Here is a 24,106-nt window from a genome sequence, read left to right on the forward strand (position 1 = left end):
AGATTCAAGTACAGGAAATGTCATCTATAAGAGAAGGAACAATTTCTAGCTTTGTAATTATAGCAAGCCACTTTCATCAAACAGAGTATGTTAAAACCATAGGTCATATAAGTTAGCCTTTGATAGTTGCACAGGTTATTAATTAAGCAAATAGCTTAGTATATTTCAGGAAAGGATTAGACCTTAACATAAAACAAGAATAAACATCTACAACAGTAATATTTAGAACAAAATTAGAAAGGTTATCGATCAATCACACTTCAGGGCACAAGCCAATTTCCAGCAATTCCACAATATCAGAAAGAAATCCTGCCAACTGTTTTTATATTGTACACCAAGGTGTATTAGCAGGATTTCTTGCCTTTCTTGGTGGCATCTGGTTTGACTATTTTTAAACAGAACAGCTGATTGGATGGCTCATTGGTTTGTACCTATATGGCAATCCCTATATTCCCAGTTAACTCATACTGCTCTAAATGCAGAAACATAAATTCACAGTAACTATGAATCTGTGCAAGGCAGCCACTTCAGTTCAGGAAGCCGCATAGCTCCTTTGGGACCCTGAATCACATTCACAAGAGCTACAAAATCCTATTGCACTGCCCAGGGTCATTGTGGAAAACAAAGGCGACATCTGTATTATTTTATATGAATAGGATATGCATCTCAGTTTTACCAGTTGGATATTTAATTGGCTCATAGACTTTTGTTATTTTAACTCACTTCTCTGACTGCAATGTAGCATTAATATTTTGTTTTGATGAAGCTGTTTTGTGTCATTTCAATCGCCTGCTTGTTACAGGCTTCTGGAGAAAGTCCTTGCAGGTGCTGAAAGCAGCTGAGCCTGTCAATTTACCACTGGTAGTAAACAGTTGGACTGCAGTCCAGAGATCTAGTCTAAGCGTAGTAGGATGAAGTGGTTCCACCCAGAGAAGGGTGAAGGAAGCAAAAGCTGTTACCAGAGTGGTGGTGCACATGAGGGAGACTGAAAAAGGCTCTAAAGTGTAGCTTGCCCTGTAATCTCAACAGTCATCATTTGCTTAGTTTGACCAGTGAATCCAAATTTCCAGCATGAAGAACCAGTTCTTCAATTAGTGCAAATTGGCACAGCTCACTGACCTCAGAGCTGCACAAATTTAAACCTAATGCGGATGTAACTAATGTAGTATGGACAAAAGGGCCAGTTAATGTTACTACTGAATTCTAACATTTTCCATTTTCTGATTTTGATAAAGTATATACCCTTAATTTTGCATCAAGTTATGGTTCTGATTTTTGTTCATCAGCTACTTTTAAAGAGCAGCAGCCCTCAACAGCCTCATTACACTTATTTCACTTACCTAGTTAGTTCTTTTCTTTCTGGGGAAATTTTAAACCATCACACGTGCACATAATTCATGTGCCACGCATATATATTAATTTTTTGGGGGGCAGAAAATAGTTTCTCTAGAAAGTTATTGAAGTTCTGCCTTGTGCCCACTACAGGGCGCTATGGTACTAGAGAGAGCAGCCTCAGCCGAAAATAACTTCGGCTGGAAAGTTGCTGCAGCTTGGCCATTTTTCCCATCAGAGGGCACTCTGGCGCTGGAACAGAGCCACCACTCCTGGCTAGCTAAGGAAGAGAAAGAGCCTATAGTGCCTTCTTCACCGCAGAGGGTCACAGGGATGAGGGAGGTGCTGGGTCACATGGGGATGGGGGGAAGGGTGCCGGGCCACATGGGGATGGGGGGAAGTGGGTGTCTGAATGGGAGTGGAGGGACACATTTGGGCAGGGGGTTCAAAGACACATGGGAGTGCAGGGACACAGAGATGGGGCAGATGTGCCTGGCTGAATCAGAAAGGCTAGGGGTCAGCCAGGATCTTTATGGGGGATGCTCCCTAACAAACCCTCCCTGCCCCCCCAATAAAATTCATTCCATACTTTTCTCACCCATAACCAACAACCCCAAGTTCACATCCAGGCTCCTTCCCAGCAATCACACTTCCCTCGCCCTCAGTTCCTCTGTTATCCCTGACTCCCCCAAGCCTTTCCACTGCTTCTAAGCAGTGCAGGAAATACAGTTCTGTATTGGAGTTTAAATGAATTATTGCCTAGTAAGAAATCTATTTGTCAAAAAATATTTCCTGAATCTTTTTTGTTGTCTCTATTGTTATAGACATACTTGCTGACAGGTATTTTGAAATAAGATGACCAAAAATAACTGAAACTGGTGTGATTATATTGTGTTATTTTGACAAATAAAATATGCAGAATATTAAAATATTGTGTGCAGAATTTTTAATTTTTCGGTGCAGAATTCCCCCAGAAGTAGTTCTTTTCAACTCTCTGAATGTCCTTTTGGAACCTATAGTCGTATTTTCCAAAGAAGTTAAAAGGGTGATTACACAGCTCTGACAAAACAGCTGCTGCATGTAATTCTGGACTACTTATCTTCTCCAGGAGTGCCAGTTCTTTTTTCAAACCCTCATTGACATAATTAGTCCCTCTCTCTCCTCTCATAAAGTCTTTATTATGGGTTTAGCAGACTGGAAACTCAAAACTAAATGACAGTCACTGCCAACAGAAGAAATAACGTCTGCAACCCAACAATAAAACTGAAACCATCATTTTGGCAGTTTTAAGGATTATCAGAGTCAAAGTCCACTGCTATATCTAAGGTTTTAGTTGCAATTTAGTCCAACAGCTTTTCCACAGACTTGGGGAGGGTCTAATAAAACAGTTTACTTATTCTTAATAAATCCATTTTAATTTTCCATAAAGGTAATCTTTATTGCCCCCTAACCTATTTTGAACTACTTTCTGGGTTGTGGCTGGTAGAAAAATAATCTTTATGTTGAATATAAAAATCTCCTTCATTTTTGTTACTAAGGAAATCCTCTGTTTGTCCATAGCTCCATAAGCTTTATTATAATCATATTCTCCTTGCCCGGATCCTATCAAGCTCTGTGTTCAGCTTCAAAAGGCCTAGCTCAATGAATATTGAGTCATCCTTCACTTTAAATGGCGTAACATTCACTTGTTTTTCTTTTAAATAAAAAAAACTCCTACTGGACCAGTTCCTTCTCCCTCAGGCAAGTCAAGGATTCTCATACTTTGGCATCTGCCTTGGATTTCAATCAGTTCTACCCAATTCTGTATCATCTTATTCTATTTATAGTTGAATTTGACAAAGACATCACAAGTTTGTTCCCAACAGTTCTCAATGTCTCTTTCTTCTATACCACTCAAACAAATTGACAAGATCAAATGTGGCATACAAAGCTGCAACAGTGTGCACTAAAACAGACTTCCTTTTAGTTTAGTGAGCACAAGGTTTATTGATCACTTCTAATCAGAAGCGCTGGGAGCAATTAGTTCCCTCAACTTTTGAAGCCAGTGAAACGTGCAAAGGGGGCAGTTCATCTCCTTAAGGGCTCAGAGTTTTAATTTTAAAAAGGGACATAGAAGACTGGCTTTGGTCATTCTATTCTGTGAGACAGAGCAAATGAGTTGATCGTCTAATTCCCATTTAACACTCAAACTCATGAAATTGCAGGGGTGGGAAAACAAATTCACTCACACACACACACACACTTACTTTAGGTGCCCTCTAAACAGCCCAGTGCTACTGACTTTGCTGACTAATTCTGTTTAAAGAGGCTTTAATACTATTGTAGGTATGTTTGGACTAGATTGTTTTGGTTGTGTTGTAACTCAAGTTAAACAACATGATTGTGTATTTGAGTTGACCTAAAGCAGTGATTCTCAACCTGCTTGCAGCCCAATCAGCACACAGCTGTGGCCCGCATGACATTGTCAGGGCCATAACTAGGGCGGAGCGGGAGTGGCACCTGACCCAGGCACAGAGCCAGCAGGAGGGGTGTGCAAAAATGGGGCAGTGGAGGATTAGGCCCAGCATCAGCTCCTTCCTGCAGAATTGGGCCTAGCAGCATCGGCAGGAGGCCCGGGTGCTCAGCGCCCCCCAGACTCTGCAAGATTGCAGGTCCATTGACCCCCAGCTAGAGCAGGCGCCCCAGCACTAGGACCACAGTGGCAGGTGGGGAGGGCGGACTGGGCAGCTGAGCTACTGCCGAGGTAGGAGACCAGCCTGCACAGGAAGAAGGATGCAGGGGCGTAGGACCGCGGGGTGAGGGTACAGCCAGTGTTTGGGGGACAGACTCTAGGTTGGGGACTGCTGGCTGGGTGCAGTTCCTGGATAGGGGGCTAGATACTAGGGCACAGTCCCAGGATGGGAAGGTTGAGTGTTGGGGGGGCAGTCCTTGAGGGGGCTGGGTGGGGAATTAGATGAAGGAGGGGACAGTCCCTGGGAGCGGACAGTACTGGACAAGGCATCCTGTCTCTGCAGGGCAGGCACGTGTGCAAGCCAAGTGTAGGGCGGAGGGAGGAGTCTGGATGCTGGGGGTACTGTTCCAGCTGGGTTGGGTGATGGGGAGCATTCCCTGGCTGGGGGTGCAATGTGGGGAGGGGCTGAGGGGCAGTCCCTAAATGGGAGGATGCTGGGCGCATGGGGGAGAAGTCCCTGGCTGGGGGGGGGGGGGCGCCATCTTTGCAGGCAGGGTCCACAGATGTGCTGCCAGCAGCAGCAAGGAAGGGAGGGTGGCAATATACCATACCATGCCACCCTTACAGTAAATTAATTCATTTTAACAGTTAATGTTTTGACTTATTTTGCTAATTTAAAATGCTCTTGGCAAACATTTGCCAGTGTTGAAATGAAAGGTACTATATCAGTTTGAGTCATACTGCTGCCATTAACAAATACTAAACCTTATTTTATTTTTTTTAGATGGACAGGTAGTATATATATACATTGTGTGGATGTGGCCCACATAACACACAGAGAGCTACATATGCGGCCCACAATGGTAAACAGGTTTAGAACCACTCATCAAGAGGAACTGACAGGTCTACTTATTTTAATGTTTCAGAAAATAAATTGTTAAAGAGTGCGCAGAGTGCTGAATAGGTGCTCTTATTATAGTTTGTATTAATCTACATAATAGCTCCAAAGCTTGCCTCTGCCACCTTGGCAAGGACAATGCCAAATGACTGTAATTTTGAAGATACTAGTTTGAGTTTCAGAAGGCTGTTCATTTCCTATGTAAGAAAAGCAACTGTTTCAAACCCTTTAGAATGCACACACCAGAGAGGGATGAAAAGCACACAAACTGCAAAATATAATTAACAAAACAGTTTCAAATACCTTGTGAACTTCCTTCAGATAAGCAGATTGATACTTCATCATTCCTATCATTATCATCTCCCACTTCAGTAGCAGTTTCCTCTCCTGGAGTAAGTGCTGATTTAGCACCAGATTCAGGATGGTCACAGAAATCAGCAGGGCCTCCTCTAGGCGGTGGGACTTCAATTCCCATTAAACGATATTTTCGTCTTCGATTCCCAATCCAAGTCTTATAGAGAGAAATACAAATGGATGATATCAGAAATAGTAACAAAAGTCACAGTCCTAAAACCAAGAGTAATGAACATTACTATGTGACAAGGAGAGGGCAAGATCCTTGGGCCAATTTTCCCTGCTCTACCACATGCCAGTGGAACAAAGCACCCCAAAACATAGTGGAGCTGGCCACCTTGGGATTTCCCACAGCATACTGTAAATCCTCCAGTGGTATAGCTCTATCTCATTCCCCTCCACAAAGAGGACATAGCCAGAGAAAACTGGGCAGAGCCAGAACACCACTATGTTTTGGCTTTCCACTGTTGTAAGAATAGCCTTTAGGAGTTGTTGTCAGTCAGATTGCCCAGGGAGGTTGTAGAATCTTCATCATTGGAGATTTTTAAAAGCAGGTTAGATAAACACCTCTCAGGGATGGTCTAGATCAGGGGTGGGAAAACTACGGTCCGGTGGCCGCATCCGGCCCTTCAGACATTTTAATCCAGCCCTCAGGCTCCTGCCGGGGAGCGGGCTCTGGGGCTTGCGCTGCTCCACGTGTGCCGTGGCATCCTACGGCTCCCAGAAGCAGCAGCATGTCCCCTCTCTGGCTCCTATGCACAGGAGCAGCTGGGGGCTCTGCACGGTGCCCCGCCTCAAGCGCTGCTCCTGCAGCTCCCATTGGCCAGCAACAGTGGCCAAAGGGAGCTGCAGGGGCGGTGCCTACGGATGGGGTTGTGTGCAGAGCCATGCCTCCGTGTAGGAGCCGGAGGAGGGACATTGCTGCTACTTCCAGGAGTTGCTTGAGGTAAGTGCCGCCTGGAGAATGCACCCCTGACACCCTTCAGCGCCCCAACCCTCTGCCCCAGCCCTGATCACCCTCTCATACCCCAAACCCCTTGCTCCCACCCTCCTGCACCCCAGAGCCCTCACCCCCCGCCAGAGCCCTCACTCCCCCACCTGCATCTCAACCCCTTGCCCCAGCCCAGATCCCCACCCCCCCCGCACCCTGAACTCCTCATTTCTGGCCCCATCCCAGAGCTTGCACCCCTAGACAAAGCACTCACTCCGTCCACATCCCAACTTCCAATTTTGTGAGCATTCATGGTCTGCCATGCAATTTCCATACCAAGATGTGGCCCTCGGGCCAAAAAGTTTGCCCACCCCAGTCTAGATAATACATAGTCCTGCCTTGAGTGCACGGAACTGAACTAGATGACCTCTCAAGGTCCCTTCCAATCCTATGATTCTATGTGTGTTAAGAGCAAACTTCAGGCCACTCCAAACTATGCAGGAACCTGGGGTAGTCTCAGGGTCAAGTAATCTTAAAGGTGATTTAAAATCAGACAACACAACCTTACATTCCTTTCACATAATCCAAGCCCTGGTCTAAACTACAGGGTTAGGTCTAATTTAGCCACGTTAGGTCCATTTTATAATGAATGCGTCTACACAAGCAATCCCATTCTGTTGACTTAAAGGGCTCTTAAAATCAATTTCTGTACTCCTGCCCAGCGAGGGGAGTAGCACTACACTCGACCTTGCTGGGTCAAATTTGGGGTAATGCAGATGCAAATCGACGTTATTGGCCTCTGGGAGCTATCCCAGAGTGCTCCAATGTGACCGTTCTGGACAGCACTTTCAATTCTGATGCACTAACTAGATACAGAGGAAAAGCCCGGGAACTTCTGAATTTCATTTCCTGTTTGGTCAGCATGGCGAACTCAGCAGCACAGGTGACCATGAAGTCCCCCCACAAGCCCAAGCAAGCTCCAGCATGGATCAAACGGGAGACACTGGATCTGATTGTTGTATGGGGAGAAGAATCTGTGCAGGCAGAACTCCGATCAAAAAGAAGAAATGCTGATATATATGCCAAAATCACACAGGGCATGATGGACAGAGGCTACAACAGGGACACACAGCAGTGCCATGTGAAAGTCAAGGAGCTCAGGCAAGCCTACCAAAGGACAAAGGAGGCAAATGGTCACTCTAGGTCAGAGCCCCATACATGCCGCTTCTACGATCAGCTGCATGGCATTCTAGGGGTGGATCCTACCACGACCCCACCACTGTCCGTGGACACCAGCAATGGGGGGAGTCTCACACAACACAGCGGAGGATTTTGTGGAGGAGGAAGAGGAGGAAGAGAATGTGCAGCAGGCAAGCGGTGAATCCATTCTCCCTGGCAGCTAGGACCTTTTCATCACTCTGGAGCCAATACCCTCCCAAGGTGGGATCCCCGACTCTGAAGGTGGAGAAGGCCCCTCTGGTGAGTGCACATTTGTAACTACAGTACAGGGTTTAAAAGCAATAGTGTTTAATGTTTGATTTGCCCTGAAGACTTGGGATACATTCGTGGCCAGACAGCTACTGGAAAAGTTTGTTAATGTGTCTGGGGATAGAGCGGGAATCCTCCAGGGACATCTCCATGAAGCTCTCCTAGAAGTACTCTGAAAGTCTTTGCAGAAGGCTTTTGGGGAGGGCTGCCTTATTTCATCCTCCACGGTAGGACATTTTACCATGCCAAGCCAGTAGCAAGTAGTCTGGAGTCACTGCAGCACAAAGCATAGCAGCAAATGGTCCTGGGTTTTGGTCGCATTGAAGCAACATTTGGTCTATATCTTTCTGTGTTAGCCTCAGGAGAGTGATATCATTCATGGTCACCTGGTTGAAGTAGGGGAATTTTTGTAAGGGAACAATCAAAGGACCCCATTCATGCTGGGCTGTTTGTGCTTGGCTAAAAGGGATCATCCCAAATAGCCATGCAGATGGGAGGGGAGAAATGTGTGCTACACATCCACCCAAAAACTGCAGCCCGTCCTTTTTAATGACAAACCCAACCGGCATTGCTTGCTATGGGAAAGAAGGGTGCTGCAATTGAAGGCATTTGAAAAAATCCGCTTATCCTTTGGCTTACCATGGCTGCCTGGAAACTGAATTCTGTTGCCCAGCCATGTGTGATGTGTCACCATACTGGCTGGCGCTCAATATAAAAGGCAAAATGCAACCTTGTACCTAAAGCACATGTGCTGTCTGCTGTGAATTGCCTGATTCACTGTGAGAGAGTCTCACTTTTGTTCTCAGAAATGAATAATCTTAATCTTTACTCTCCCTTTTTATCCCCCTGCAGCTGCAGATGTTTCTATGCTCCCCCTATCATCTCCGTCCCTGAGGTTATCGCAGATTAGAAGGCAAAAAAAAACCCTGCACTCGCGATGACATGTTTTCGGAGCTCATGCAGTCCTCCTGCACTGATAGGGTACAGCTGAATGCATGGAGGCATTCAGTGGCAGAGTCCAGGAAAGCATTAAGTGAGAGCAATGAGAAGAGGCAGAATGCAATGCTGAGGCTAATTGGGAAGCAAACGAACATGTTCAGGCATCTGGTGGAGCTGCAGGAAAGCCAACAAGAGCACAGACCACCGCTGCATCCACTGTACAACCGCCTGCTCTCCTCCCCAAGTTCCATATCCTCCTCACTCAAATGCCCAAGAACGCCGGGGGAAGCTCCGGGCACCCAGCCACTGCACTCCAGAGGATGGCCCAAGCAACAGAAGGCTGTCATTCAAACAGTTTTGAGTTGTAGTGTAGCTACAATAAGCAATGAGGCCTTGTCCTCCCCTCCTCCCCCATCCCACCCTGGATACCTTATCAGTTATCTCCCCTTTTTTTTAAATTAAGAAGGGATGCATGGTTTCAAAACAATAGTGACTTTATTTCCTTTGCCAGCTGTGATTGAAGGGGAGAGGGTGGTTGGGTTACAGGGAGTTAAAATCAACACAGAGCATCAAGGAGAAACACACACAACTCTCACACCATTGCCCGGCCAGTCATGAAACTGGTTTTCGAAGCCTCTCTGATGCGCAGCGTGCCTACCTGTGCTCTTCTAATCTCCATGGTGTCTGGCTGTTCAAAACTGGCAGCCAGGCGATTTGCGTTAACCTCCCGCCCCGCCATAAACGTCTCCCCCTTATTCTCACAGATATTATGAAGCACACAGCAAGCATTAATAACAATGGGAATATTGGTTGCACTGAGGTCTAACCTAGTCATCAAACAGTGCCAGAGAACTTTTAAACATCCAAAGGCACATTCTACTACCATTCTTCACTTGCTCAGCCTATAGTTAAACTGCTCCTTACTACTGTCCAGGCTGCCTGTGTATGGCTTCATGAGCCATGGGAGCAAGGAGCATGCTGGGTCTCCAAGGATAAATATTGGAATTTCAACATCCCCAACAGTAATTTTCTGATCTGGGAAGTAAATCCCTTCTTGCAGCTGCTCAAACAGCCCAAAGTTCCTAAAGATGCGAGCATCATGCACCTTTCCTGGTCATCCCATGATGACGTTGGTGAAATGTCCCTTGTGATCCACCAGTGCTTGCAGCACCATTGAGAAGTACCCCTTGCAGTTTATGTACTGGTTGGCAAGGTGGTCCGATGCCAAGATAGGGATCTGCGTTCCATCTATCGCCCCACCACAGTTAGGGAAATCCATTGCAGCAAAGCCATACACTATGACCTGCATGTTTCCCAGAGTCACTACCCTTGATAGCAGAATATCAATGATTGCATTGGCTACTTGAATCACAGCAGTCCCCACAGTAGATTTGCCCACTCCAAACCAACTCCCGACTAACCGGTAGCAGTCAGGCATTGCAGGTTTCCACAGTGCTATTGCCACTTGCTTCTCAAGAGTCATGACAGCTCTCATCTTGGTACTCCTGCGCTTCAGGGTGGGGGAAAGCAACTCACAGAGTTCCAGAAAAGTGGCCTTACGCATGTGAAAGTTTCGCAGCCACTGGGAATCATCCGATAGCTGCAACACTATGCTGTCCCGCCAATCTCTGCTTGTTTGCCGGGCCCAGAATTGGCGTTCAACCTTATCAACCAGCCCCACTTCCGCCACAAAGTCCCAATTGCCATAGCCCATGCTTTCAGGAAAGTCTGTGTTCATGTTCTCATCACAATTGTCCTCATGCTACCGTCTCTTAGGCAGGTTCTTTACATACTGCAGTATAATGTACGAGGTGTTTACAATGCTCGCAACAACAGCGGTGAGCTAAGCGGGCTCCATGTTTGCTGTGCTATGGTAACCCAGGCAAAAAGGCATGAAATGATTGTCTGCAGTTGCTTTCACGGAGGGAGAGAGGAAGGGGAGAGCGATGACATGTACCTAAAACAATCTGCGACAATGTTTTTGCCCTATCAGGCATTCGGAACTTAACCCATAATTCCAATGAGCAGCAGAGACTGCGAGAACTGTGGGATAGCTTCCCACAGTGCACCGCTCCATGAGTCCTTGCTAGCCATGGTAGTGAGGACGCACTCCACCAACTTAATGTGCTTAGTAGGGACATAAACAATCAACTGCATAAAATCCATTTCTAAAAATCGACTTCTATAAAATCGACCTAATTTCATAGTGTAGACATACCCCAAGTCACTACATCTCTCAACAGATAAAGATTTACACTTAAAAGTATACAAGTATGACCAGATAGATGGTAAGAGACATGCTTATTCTTTTCCCTAAATTACATACAAAAACATTAAAAGAACATTATTAAGATTGCAAAGTTAAGCATTCAAAATTTAAAAATGCCAGAATTAAGGTTGCCTGTGGCTTCTTGTCTGATCAGTCTCTTCCCTCCCCACCCACACTGGCTCTCAGATTCAGTTTCTGACACAGGCTCTGCATTCAATGTTGGTCATACCTTTACAAACCCTCCCTATCTCCATGTCCCAGCCTCTTTGCTCAGCCAGTCTCAGTCTTTCTTCCTACCTAATCTCCCCTCACCTCCATTCCTCCTCAAACTGGTTCCTCATCCCTGTCTCCTTGCCCAACCTGTCCGAGCTTCTCCTCGAGCTCCCAGTCTTGGTCTCCACACCCAGCCAGTCCCTGTTTCTTGCCTCTCCAGTCACAGTCTCAACCAAACTTCTTGTTCCAATCCACTCCACATCTCTTCTTCCCCTCCAAAATCTGGCTTTTTGTTTCCTCTGTATTCAAATCAGACAACTTCTTCCTCCGTGCTACCTGGGTGTCATCAGGGGAATCACTGAAAGCACAGGAGACACAAGGTCTCTGGGATGAGTTCCCATGCCCAGCTCCATCCTGACTTTGGGATGGCACAGGCAGAGTTTGGTCAGCACATGGAGCTGAGAGGCACTGTAACATGATCAGCAAAGCTGAAATCTTCAGATATTTTTAGCAGCTGTAATCAAGAAATCTCTAATGAACATGTGCAAATTGGGATTTACATCAAAGGTTTATAATTTGGCCAGAATCTGGCAGATTTTCACAGAGATGGAAAAGGCACATCTCCTGATAAATTTCGAGTCTTGGCTCCAAAGCATGGAGGTACTAAAGTGTAAAAAAAAAGTTGCCAGAATTTATCATTGGCAAAACAATGTATTTTTCCTTGCCTCATTCTCAGAAACAGCTCAACTGTTTTGGCTGAAATAAAAAAAATAAAAATAAAAAAAGCCCAACGAAGACACCCAGCATGGAAAATTTGAGCCCAAAATGTTAAAGTTTTACAAAGATATAAGACACTATTTTCAGTTTCTTATAATGCAAAGTGTCCGGCATCTTTAACAACAGACAGGGTTACCAGCTTTACCTACAAGACTATGCCATGCTGTGTGTAGCTTTTTTCAAAATTAATTACCTTTGAAACAAAACTACTTTAAAAACTTCAAAACTGTTTACTCTTCACATTGGTTCTGATGATCCCTTGCTCTTGGATAATATGACCCTTCCCCTAATCTACATTTTCATAATAAAGAATGTACAATAGTTCAAAAAATGGGCAAATTAGAGCATTTTAAACACAGTGAGTATAATTTGAAGTTAAGGAATTTCTCATAAAATAATTTGCCATATCTTTAACTTCCTTATACTTATGGCAGCAATGCATGGTGCTAACTACTGTAGGGTTTCTGCACCATTACCACAATTTATCTTTCCTTTATTTAAGAGTGAGTCTGCCTCTTTGTTCCCTTTCACAGTGAATTACCAAAAAAAATCCAGCAAGAAGTTATTGAAACATATGGACAAGGCAGACTGTTTATTTTTCTTTTTGATGTGTCATTTCTGCTTTCAAAATTCTGCCAAAATAGAACCGTGTATTCACTACTGTATGTTGAATATGCCCCTTGAAATACATGTATCCACTTCTCTGGAATCCAAACTTAAAATTAGAAAAGAAAATATATGCCATGTATTTACAGGCTTTCCTACAGCAAACACCAATCTATAATGAATATTTTGGAGCTGTGCATTGAGAAATGCACCTAAATATATACATTTCTCTTTTCCGTAAACCAATTGGCTTCACCCCAAGGAGGAATACTGATCTAAACGACATATTCTAATTTAATTTCTTCATTATACTATCTCCTTGAAAAACCCAAATCAACACTCTACAAAGAATGCAAACTTTAATTACTTACAAAACCCCATTGTCATGCATCTGTCCTCTATTCCTCAAATTATTTCTGATTATGAAATTGTGCAAAGAAGGTTTTTATTTCTAGTCATCATCCTTTTGCTCCCAAGACATTCAAGTGGCTAAGAGTCCAGGTCATCACCATGAAAGCTCTTCTAATGTAAAACACTGAACTTTGGCATGAATGAATAAATCAGTCAAGAGAAGGAGGATTAAAAAGAAACAAACTTTTAATTAGACACAAAAATCTAGGTAATTAATCAAAAAATAAATTAAAGAAGTATTGGACAATTTAATGAGGTTTTGGTACAGAGTTCACGTGTCTGAGAATACCACAAAATAACCAGCATTGCTTCTGGTGCCTTGGAAATCCGTGAAAGGCCATCTGGGCGTGTTAAAACATATGCAAGATTAATGTGTAGCCTGTAGTCACTCCATGTGACCACAATCCCTTTGGAAGCATTGGAGCCAGGGGACAAACTAAACCACTGAACCTGAAAGGACTGAATCCGATGGAATTTGATGGTGCACAGGGTTGAAATGTCAGAAAGGAAAAGCAATAGATTTCCCTCATATTCTTTGCACTAAAGAATTCTAATGATATATGGGGTCATGCTTATAGATCACATATGTGTGTCTTTCCAGAACAACAACATTTCTTCTTGGGAACAAATCATTAAGAAAAAACGATCCCCCTTAAAAACCCACTGCAAAGCGGTAAAGGCTGTGGAGAGGGGAACTGAATAAAATTAAAACAAGGTAAAATAAAAAAAAAGACAAAATGTGAAAATTGTGTATGTACAGTAAACCATTTATTTTGATCACATTTCTTCACAAACTGAAAGAACATAAGGAATATTTGTTTTAGTTTCATGTAACTATACCTGAGTGTTATGATGCAAGTTTGGTACTTACTTCCTTGAAACAATGTAACTAATTAAATTATAAAGTCATTGATTACAAGAATAACTCCCAAATAAAATCTTTGTTAGCTAATAGTTAAGGCTGAGAAGTACTACTCTAAACAATATGCTCAATGAAAACAATGTTTTAAAAAACAAACACACAGTCACTAGCTAAGGTTAAACACACAGTTCTGACACCCGACTTAAATGAAGGCATAGACTGCAAATCTGTGTCTGTTCAACAATCTTAAAAAAAGCCTCTGCCCTTGCAGTGCTGCCATCCTCCAATCTTTCATGGATTTGTGCCTTTCATAGCTAGGCCCTGTTCCTGAAAAAACCTCTAAATGATAACTTCTGTTATTCTGATATGAAGGACATTTGAAAAGGGCTTTCAGAAGTTTGCTGGTTATGGTGAAAGTCTTCTTCCATTTTAAATTGTCCATGTATTGACCCAGTAGCAACACCATGTCAATTGCCTTATCGCCTTTTAAATTTGGAGAGTGATGTACTGTTAGGCCTAGAAGATTTATACACATAAGAACACTAGCTCTGTGTTGAAAAATACTTGTAATTGTCACATCAATTATACTCGTGTTTACATAGCACAGCACCTTCAAAACCCTAACACATATAGACACATTTTTTTAATGAGGAAGAGGGACTGATAGCCATCTCACTCCTATTGGTACAATCATGAATTGGTAAAATATATATTCTTTTGTATATGATTGTAAAGTAGAGTACAGTTTGCTCAACTGTTGTATGAGTAAGAGCAGTGCATTCCAGATGTTATTACCGCCAAAACAGATTTAGGGTACCCCTAGAATAGCTCACCTACTAACCAATCTGTTTTCCTGAAGTATGGGTCTCCAGGGTGGCTAAGGAAATACCTGGAGGACATAGACACAGGCTTCTGATAAATGACTGACACAAAGACACTGTTCTTTTCAAAACAAGGCACCTTTTTATTGGTGCAAATAATAATCCCTAATACAATAATCTAAAACACAAATCTCTTATAGCAAGTTAAAGAACACCCCAAACCATACTGCCTTATAGCTGAGATGATCCTAAGTGATGCACCCTGCTTACAGTGATCAGTTGTTCAGAGGTTGCTGACAGCAGTTTTAAATGTTCTTTAAATCTTACGTATATACATTCTCTTTACAAATAGCACAACACACACACACACACACACACACACACACCCCCCTTCATTAACCCAAGCGCACACATACACACTGATACTCATTACATTATTCGGTAATATTGTCTGACAGACTTACCCCGTGCTTACGGTTTCTCCTGAACTCTCTCTCTGCTTTCCTCTGCTGCTGTGTTGCTTTTACTACTTCTCCCACTGCTGCTGGACCGGGGAGGATACTCTGCTGCTGCTGTCAATGGACTGCTCAGGCAAGTTTTGCTCTTCTTCTCTGTCCTTCTTGCCTATCAGCTCCTACTCTCTTCTCTTATCAGCCCACTGACACACTATCCTGCCAGAACTTTTTAGACACCTTTGATAATATCTTCCTGTCAGATCTTTACTGCACATGCTCACCGCCAACATTCTATGCATGCTCACTGCCAGTTCTATTTTTAGCGTGCAGCTATTGTTTACCTCAGCGTTATGATCTGCTGACCTTTCCCCTACTTTGGTTTTTCCACCAAGTCTATGTTGTTTACCTCAGCTGACCTTTCCCCGACTTTTGAAGTATCATGTAGGGTGACCAGATGTCTCAATTTTATAGGGACAGTCCTGATATTCTGGGCTTTGTTATATAAGCTCCTATTATCCCCTATCCTGATTTTTCACACTTGCTATCTGGTCACTCTAGTGTCATGTACCCTCCAGTTCCAATGGTGGAGTGATTCTTGCTTATTCAAAAGGAGGTCAGGAATACTAAATGGAATCTGGGGAATTTCTCTGGTATCAATGTGATTACTACTGATGGGATTAAATTGTTTGCCTTGGCTATACAGGGACAAGGGTGAGGCAAGAAGTGGCTTTCTCCCATCCAGACCCATCTTTTACAGTCAGTGTCCAAATGCCATAGATCAGTGGCTCCCAACCTTTTTCATCTGGCGACGAGCCACAGAGGACTGTGGTGGCGGATGAGCATCCGCCAAAATTTCACCAAAAAGCAGCAATGTCAATAGGCGTCGCCGCCAAGTAGCGTCATCCAGAGGCGTTGCCACTGAAATACCACTGAAAATCGGCGGCAACACCTCTGGATGACGCAGCTTGTTGGCGGCATTTCAGCGAATGCTCATCCACCGGCCAGTACGCGGGTGCACTTAGATGCCATGGCGCCCGCGGGCACCGCATTGGGGACCCCTGCCATAGACGATAGCCAAATACACTAGACAATTTCTATTATTGAACACGCTCTTCTTATGAACACAAGACCTGATGCTGAAAGCAAAACCACACAGCCAGACCCCTGCACCCATACAATACTCCATTGACTTCAATTCACAGGCATCCTGAAGCATATTATGACTTGCAGAACTGGGGGGTCAAAGGGCTTAACCCATCACACTCTATCCAAGATGTCCTATTAAATAAATAATTGGGCCCATAATGCCTAAAAAAATATTGGTTTACTGATCTCTAATGCAGTGGTTCTTAACTTGAGGTGCACGCACACCCTGAGGGTGTGAAATGCCCTGTCTGGGGGTTCAAGACATGCCAGATTTTTTTACAAGGTAGATCATCGAAAACAAAAATTAAGCACAAGCACATAAGTACAACTACTTTGTTTCATCAAACCTATGTATTTATTAACATTATACATTTTTTAACAATTACTATAATATACAAACAAAAAAATACATCTAGGTTTAAAGAACTGACCTACTTCAACAATTTTTGATAAGGGGTGCGAGAACTATTTTGAGAACCAAAAGGGTACAGGTTGCAGTAAAGGTTAGAAACCACTGTTCCAAAGAGTATCAGAGGGTAGCCGTGTTAGTCTGGATCTGTAAAAGCAGCAAAGAGTCTTGTGGCACCTTATAGACTAACAGACGTTTTGGAGCATGAGCTTTCGTGGGTGAATACCCACTTCCTCAGATGCATGCATCTGAGGAAGTGGGTATTCACCCACGAAAGCTCATGCTCCAAAACGTCTGTTAGTCTATAAGGTGCCACAAGACTCTTTGCTGCTGTTCCAAAGAGTGCAGTCCCATGCTCAGTATCTGATCATTTCCATATACCAGCGTAAAACACCCAGATATTTGAGAAAGGATAATACCTTTGCAGTAGCCTAAATCCCAGAGTATTATGTATTACCTGTCCCTCTTTTAGTACCTCCAGGCTCAAAATAATCCCAACACTATTAAATGTGAATGTAGAGAGTTGTCTCAGTAATTAACCTTTCAAAAATGAATAAATGTACAGGACTATATTTTTCAGTTCTAATGTTTTCTATTTTAACAAGTACTGGTCTGTACTTAATATGACACGAGAGTGCCTCCAAGGGCACAAAGGGATTTAAGTAAATTTTTATTTTCTTTTATGTAAATATGTTTTGATCACATAATGGATTAAAGGCTTTAAATCAAAAAATTCAAGTATTACAACAAAAGAAACGTTCATTTAAATGCTTGTGTATATTTCAATTTATTATTGATATGATGAAAATTTCATGCACTCCCCATAGTTTATAAAAAACTATAAACACTACTTAACTAAATAATAAATATTTTAATTATTGTGGTGCTTAGTATAGCGCCTAAAGAAAGATGATGAAACAACAAGTTAACTAAAATGAAATATCATCATAGAGTTAGCTTGGATTCAAGAAAAAAAAAATCCTGTGACTAACACCTACTTGTCAGGACCATGAAAAGTGAAGGTCAAAGTAACTTGTCACGTCCATCTTCCTGCTAATAAAAGACTGTTCTCTACACTATGTTGTCCTGCATTTTTCTCCAATTACTCTAAAACAGTCAGGCAAAAGAACTTCCACCACTTGGTTTGGCAAAGTAGTTCAATATTTGTGAACTGTTCCAACTGTGCTCCCTCTTAGACATCACACAGCCAAACTACACACATTACATTTTGTTGAACTCTTCTCAGAAGTCAATTCCTTCATCCCTAATTGCTCTAAATTCCTCCCAACTCTCTATTAATCAGGGCTTGAGAATTCTAGGCTTTACTTTAGGCAGAGTCTCACTTGTATTGAATGAAGAGATTATCACTTTTCTAACCCCTGAGCATGATGCATCTGTATAAACTCTACCCATATGTGACCACCATGTTGATCACAATTCTGCAGCTCTGCCTACTGCTGTAGTATCCAGATTTCAAGTTCAAGGTAGAACAGAATCTGAAATCCAGATATTTTAGAATGCCACCAGGATTGCATTCTTCTCTACATCTCTGGAACATCTGTCCACTGGTGTCCAGTATCATTTTACTATTTTCTTCAGTTACATTGCATGGCTCTCTAAAGTGATCAACCACATCAACACTGTATGCATTTTTCTTCCCTAAGGAAACCATTGATGACTGTATGAACTACTAAATGGAAATTCCCTAGCATCCCTCAGGATATCCTTTGCCCTCTTTGTCACATCTTATCCTGGTCCCTCCAAAGTATTCCCCCTCCCCCCCCCCCCACACACACGCTTTGATCAATTTCTTTCATATATTTTTGATTTTACACCAAAAGCATTCTCTTATCCCTAGAGGCACTTCGTATTTTAGTCCCATCATAATTGCTAGTTCTTTCCAATCTGCTGGGATACCCCTGCTCATTTCAAATCTTATATAAATTCCACTCTAAATGGAACATCAAATGTTTTGTAAAGCTGCTCTTGCTGATGATCAATTAAAAAAAAAAACACAAAACACCTCACCTGAGGGCTTTTATCTATATATAGACTGGTGAAAGAACAAGAGTACATCCTAACAGGTCATTTATTATTTAATATGTGACATATTTCTGGCTACCTCATGCAATTTTAAAAGGTTTTTTATCTATGCTATTTTTGCTTCTGAAACAAGATAACAGAGAGACAGTACATTTCTTACCCGCACTATTTCACAGTCAACATTTAATTCTGCAGCAACAGCTTCAATTTTTTCTCTGCAGACTGAGCCCAGGCTGGTCATGCCATTGTCCCAGTATTTCTTGAGAGTGGCTAAATCTCGGTCACTAAACTGTGTACGGTCCTGTAGCTGTAAGACAAGAAGTTTTGATTAGAACAAGATATAAAAAAAGGCTTTCAGGTGATACTGCCTTGTTCACAAACGAAGTACTTTGGAATCACAAAACCAAAAAATCACTTGATGGCCTTCCACTTCCTTAGCTTTTCTGTTCTTTAAATTCTCTCATATTGGTTTCCCTGAAAATGTCAATTTTTCAATCTATTAGATTGGCACTGAGTCCTCTGGAATTCACCTCTGTCTGTGGTTTTAGAACCAATGGAAGTTTTAAATGTGTTAGCATTGTTTAATTCCACCTTATTTGATTTGCTTTATTTCACTTTTATAAGGTTTTATGAGTAATAATGGGGTATTTTTTGCTTCAGCTGCTTACTTTCTCTTCACCCTATTATGCGTATTATTGCTCAGGGGTGGAGAAAGTTGCCTCATTTTTTTTTTTGCCAGAACTCTTTTATCTTACTGAAAACTACAATACATGCAGAATTCAAAGGATTCCAAGTCCTCTAAAGAGAATCCTTTTATGTTTATATGGTAGGCTCTGGAGTTTAAATTGTTTTCACTATTTTATTTATGATTTACCAAATGTTGTGTTTTGATAAAACTGCACATGATAGTTGACAACAGATATAAACAAGGACACTGGAAAATGATTCTTGCATTTGTATGGTTGTGTATTAAAAATGTATGTATGTTGTACTGCACTGCAAGTAATACCATTAGCTCCAGTAACACTTGTTAGTCCAACTATCTTAATCATTGTTTCCACTTCCTCACGCCAACAAATAGATTTGCCACCTCTTGCTGCGAAGAATCTATGGAGGCAGCTACTTTTGAAGTCTACATAAACAGATATCAGAAACACATCTGCAGATGCTTAGTTACTTATTATTTACATCAATTACTGGAATTATATATCTGAAACCAAGATATCTATGTCACAGGAGAAGAGAATTTTCAAATAAAAAGCTATTAAAACATTAATTTTAAAATGAGTCAACAAAATTAGTGAAACCAAAATTATCACTAAGATTTTTGATAGAATCTAATATTGTTATTTACCTTTTTAGTTATAAGTCTCTGCTGTTTTCCCCCTTTTCAAATAAACGCTTAACAAGTCATTAAAACTTCATCCCTAAATTAATATAAAATAGGTGTGCCAAAATATAGTCTGTTTTCTAGAAAAATAATGTCCTGTTTAGAGTGATTATGTAATTCAGCGTATGTAGAGTGTAGTGAATATAATCTGTTGATACTACCAAAAAATACTCCAAATATTACCTTGCTATGTACAGTTTCATCCATCTAAGTACAGTCAATTCAGAACCTTTCTTCACAATCTACCATTCAGAAATAAAAGGGAAAAGGAAGGCCAACTTCCTAACAGAGGCCTGGTCTACACTACGCGTTTAAACTGATTTTAGCAGCGTTAAACCGATTTAACGCTGTACCCGTCCACACTACGAGGCCCTTTATATCGATATAAAGGGCTCTTTAAATCGGTTTCTGTACTCCTCCCCGACGAGAGGAGTAGCGCTAAAATGGGTATTACCATATCGGATTAGGGTTAATGTGGCCGCTACTCGACGGTATTGGCCTCCGGGTGGTATCCCACAGTGCACCACTGTGACCACTCTGGACAGCAATCTGAACTCTGATGCAGTGGCCACGTAAACAGGAAAAGCCCCGCAAAATTTTGATTTTCATTTCCTGTTTGCCCAGCGTGGAGCTCTGATCAGCACGGGTGACAATGCAGTCCCAAATCCAAAAAGAGCTCCAGCACGGACCGTACAGGAGATACTGGATCTGATCGCTGTATGGAGAAACAAATCTGTTCTATCAGAGCTCCGTTACAGAAGACGAAATGCCAAAGTGTTTGAAAAAAAAATCTACAGGCTACACAGTGCTGCATGACAAGCGTAACAGGAAGCCAGAGACTCAAATGGATGCTCATAGAGGGAAGGAGGGGGTACTGAGGACTTCAGCTATCCCACAGTCCCCAGCAGTCTCCGAAAAGTATTTGCACTCTTGGCTGAGCTCCTAATGCCTGTAGGTTCAAACACAGTGTCCGGTGTGGTTCAGGGAACAGTTCATCAATTTACTCCCCCCCGCCGCCCCGTGAAAGAAAAGGGAAAGAAATCGTTTCTTGACTTCTTTCAATGTCACCCTATGTCTACTGAATGCTGCTGGTAGATGCGATGCTGCAGCAGTGAAGAGCAGTATCTGCTCCTCTCCCCTCCCTGGTGGCAGACGGTACAATATGACTGATATCCGTTGTCACCATCAGCCCGTGAGTGCTCCTGGCTTGCCTCAGGTGAGGTCGGCCGGGGGCGCTTAGGTAAAAATAGGAATGATTCCTGGTCATTCCTAGTAGATGGGACAGAACGGCTGGTAACCGTCCTCATCATAGCAACTGGGGGCTGAGCTCCATCAGCCCCCTCCCTTTCCTGTGTAAAGAAAAGATTCTGTCCTGCCTGGACTATCATAGCAGCAGGAGGAGGCTGGGCTCCTCTCCTTCACACCGTTTAATGTCCTGCCTGGACTGTCATAGCACCGGGAGGCTGCCTCCCCTTTATTTTATCTCACTAACAAGTCACTGTTTCTTATTCCTGCATTCTTTATAACTTCATGACACAAATGGGGGGGGGACACTGCCACGGTAGCCCAGGAAGGTTGGGGAGGAGGGAAGCAACGGGTGGGGTTGTTGCAAGGGCAACCCCCGTGAATGGCATGTAGCTCATCATTTCTGTGGGATCTGACATGGAGCAGCTGTGCTCTCTGATACACTGCTTCTCTAGTACACTTGCCCCATATTTTAGGCAGGACTGACTATTTTTAGAAACCATAAAGGAGGGCTTGACTTGGGGAGTCATTCCCAGTTTTGCCTTTGAGCCCCCGGCTGATCTTAGCCAGGGGCACCCATGATAGCAGCAGACAGTACAGAAGGACAGTTAACCATCATCTCATTGCCAATTTACACCGGCAGCAGACGGCACAGAACGACTGGTAACCGTCTCTGCTATCATGCAAAAGCAAATGAATGCTGCTGTGTAATGCTGGAGTATCGCTTCTGTCAGCGGCATCCAGTACACATACGGTGACTGTAAAAAAAAAAAAAAAAAAAGCTGAACCGGCTCCATGGTTGCCGTGCTATGGCATCTGCTAGGGCAATCCAGGGAAAAAGGGCACGAAATGATTGTTTGCTGCTGCTTTCCCGGAGGAAGGAATGACTGACGACATTTACCCAGAACCACCCGCGACAATGATTTTTGCCCCATCAGCCACTGGGCTCTCAACCCAGAATTCTAAGGGGCGGGGGAGACTGCAGGAACTATGGGATAGCTACGGAATAGCTACCCACAGTGCAACGCTCCGGAAATCGACGCTAGCCTCGGACCATGGATGCACACCACCGAATTAATGTGCTTAGTGTGGCCACATGCACTCGACTTTATACAATCTGTTTTATAAAACCAGTTTATGTAAAATCGGAATAATCCCGTAGTGTAGACGTACCCAGACTCTGTTCTGAGACTGAGGGCTCGGCAAATATCTGAACTGTTCCATTTTTCCCTATGGACTTAATTTGAGCAGAATGACAAAGTAGATACTTCCAGGCCCACTGATCAAATACCCCCTTTTTTATACCTACTAGGATGGGGTGTTTTGGGCATCTACAAATGACTGGAGGTATTCTGCCTCATTCTCATTTTGCCTGCCTGGAACAGGTGGGAGAATAAGGGGCAGGCCAGTGACTGAAGGAAGGGAAGGAACTGCTGAAGGTAAAAGTAGGTGCATGATGGAAGACATTTAAGAATGTTTCAGGAAAAACATGGGGACATATAGACAGCTCAGCGGTTCTCAAGCTTTTGTATTGGTGACCCCTTCTCACACAGCAAGTCTCTGAGTGTGACACACCCTGCCTCATGTAAATTAAAAACACATTTTTTATATTTAATATTATAAATGCTGGAGGTGAAGCAGATTTGGGGGTTGAGGCTGACTCCCCTAAGTAATAACCACATGACCCCCTGAGGGGTCATGACCCCCTGTCATAGCTTGTTCAACTTCTAGCCTGACTTTTTAAAAAAACCTTGATGGTAAAGTAGTACTGCATCTGCTCCTGGGGATACCATAGGAACCATTGCCGCAGCTACTTGGCACTCAGGCAGTTCTACATGGTCTTTGCCTGAGAGTTGGCTGACAGCGGAGGAGAGGAAACCAGGATTTGTGGATTGTCTTCTAAGTGACTGGACCCTCTGGCTGTGGAGAAAAATCCCTGGGAGTAAACCATGCAGCTGTCTTTCAATGTAAGGATTCAGTTCATGGCCATGCACTGATACTACTTTACTTTCTCCCCTACACTGTTGTTCCTTGGGGGAGGAGAAGAGGGAAGCCACTACTGTATCTCAAAGAGGAGGGTGGAGGCAAAGGAAAACCTCCAGGAGTCAAATTAACCAATTCCAAGTTGTAGTAAGGCTCAAAGTCCAGTTTAGATATCTGATTCCCAATGTTTCACAATATTCTAGGAAGACAGTTCTCTTGCTGCAAGGAAACAGAGCAATATGGCAGCTTTTTCAAGGTGAAGGTGCTAAAACACAACCACTGCAAGACATGGCAGGTTCTGTTGCTAAAATTAAACCACCTAACAGTATATACCTACAAGCTTATGCCAGCATTCTATTATCCATAAGAACATAAGAATGGCCCTACTGGATCAGACCAAAGGTCCACCCAGCCCTGTATCCTGTGGTAAATGCCAGGTGCCCCAGAGAGAATGAATATAACAGGTAATCATCCAGTGATCCATCCCCTGTCGCCCATTCCCAGCTTCTGGCAAATAGAGGCTAGGGACACCATTCCTGCCCATTCTGGCTAATGACCATTGATGGACCTATCCTCCATGAATTTATCTAGTCTTTTTTTAACCCTGTTATAGTCTTGGCCTTCACAACATCCTCTGGGAAGGAGTTCCACAGGTTGACCACCAAAACAACATACAGCTAGACCAAACATCCACTACTAACAGTGTTAGCAGTGGTTAATTTTGCAATGAGTGTTTTGTGTTTTAAAATATGAAGGAATTAAGCAGGGAGCGTTAACTCTCTTTCCCTGGATAACTTGTGACAGACATTAATAGTGCCAGCAATACACCTCTGCCATATACATTGACCAAACCGGACAGTCTC

At 43.0% G+C, this 24,106-nt stretch overlaps 1 protein-coding gene across 3 annotated transcripts in view; it reads right to left on the minus strand.

Moving 5' to 3' along the window:
- The window catches only part of HDX (highly divergent homeobox), a 90,258-nt gene that overhangs the window by 17,926 nt on the left and 48,226 nt on the right, over nt 1–24,106 (minus strand). For all 3 annotated transcript variants that reach the window (XM_050965042.1, XM_050965040.1, XM_050965041.1), the window contains 2 exons: nt 18,786–18,932; nt 5,205–5,412 (listed from right to left, as the gene is read on the minus strand). In XM_050965042.1, the coding sequence (XP_050820999.1) occupies nt 5,205–5,412; nt 18,786–18,932 (355 nt within the window). The remainder of the gene's footprint in view (nt 1–5,204; nt 5,413–18,785; nt 18,933–24,106) is intronic.

Source organism: Gopherus flavomarginatus, chromosome 8, assembly GCF_025201925.1.
Source record: "Gopherus flavomarginatus isolate rGopFla2 chromosome 8, rGopFla2.mat.asm, whole genome shotgun sequence".
In the NCBI taxonomy this organism is placed as follows: domain Eukaryota; kingdom Metazoa; phylum Chordata; order Testudines; family Testudinidae; genus Gopherus; species Gopherus flavomarginatus.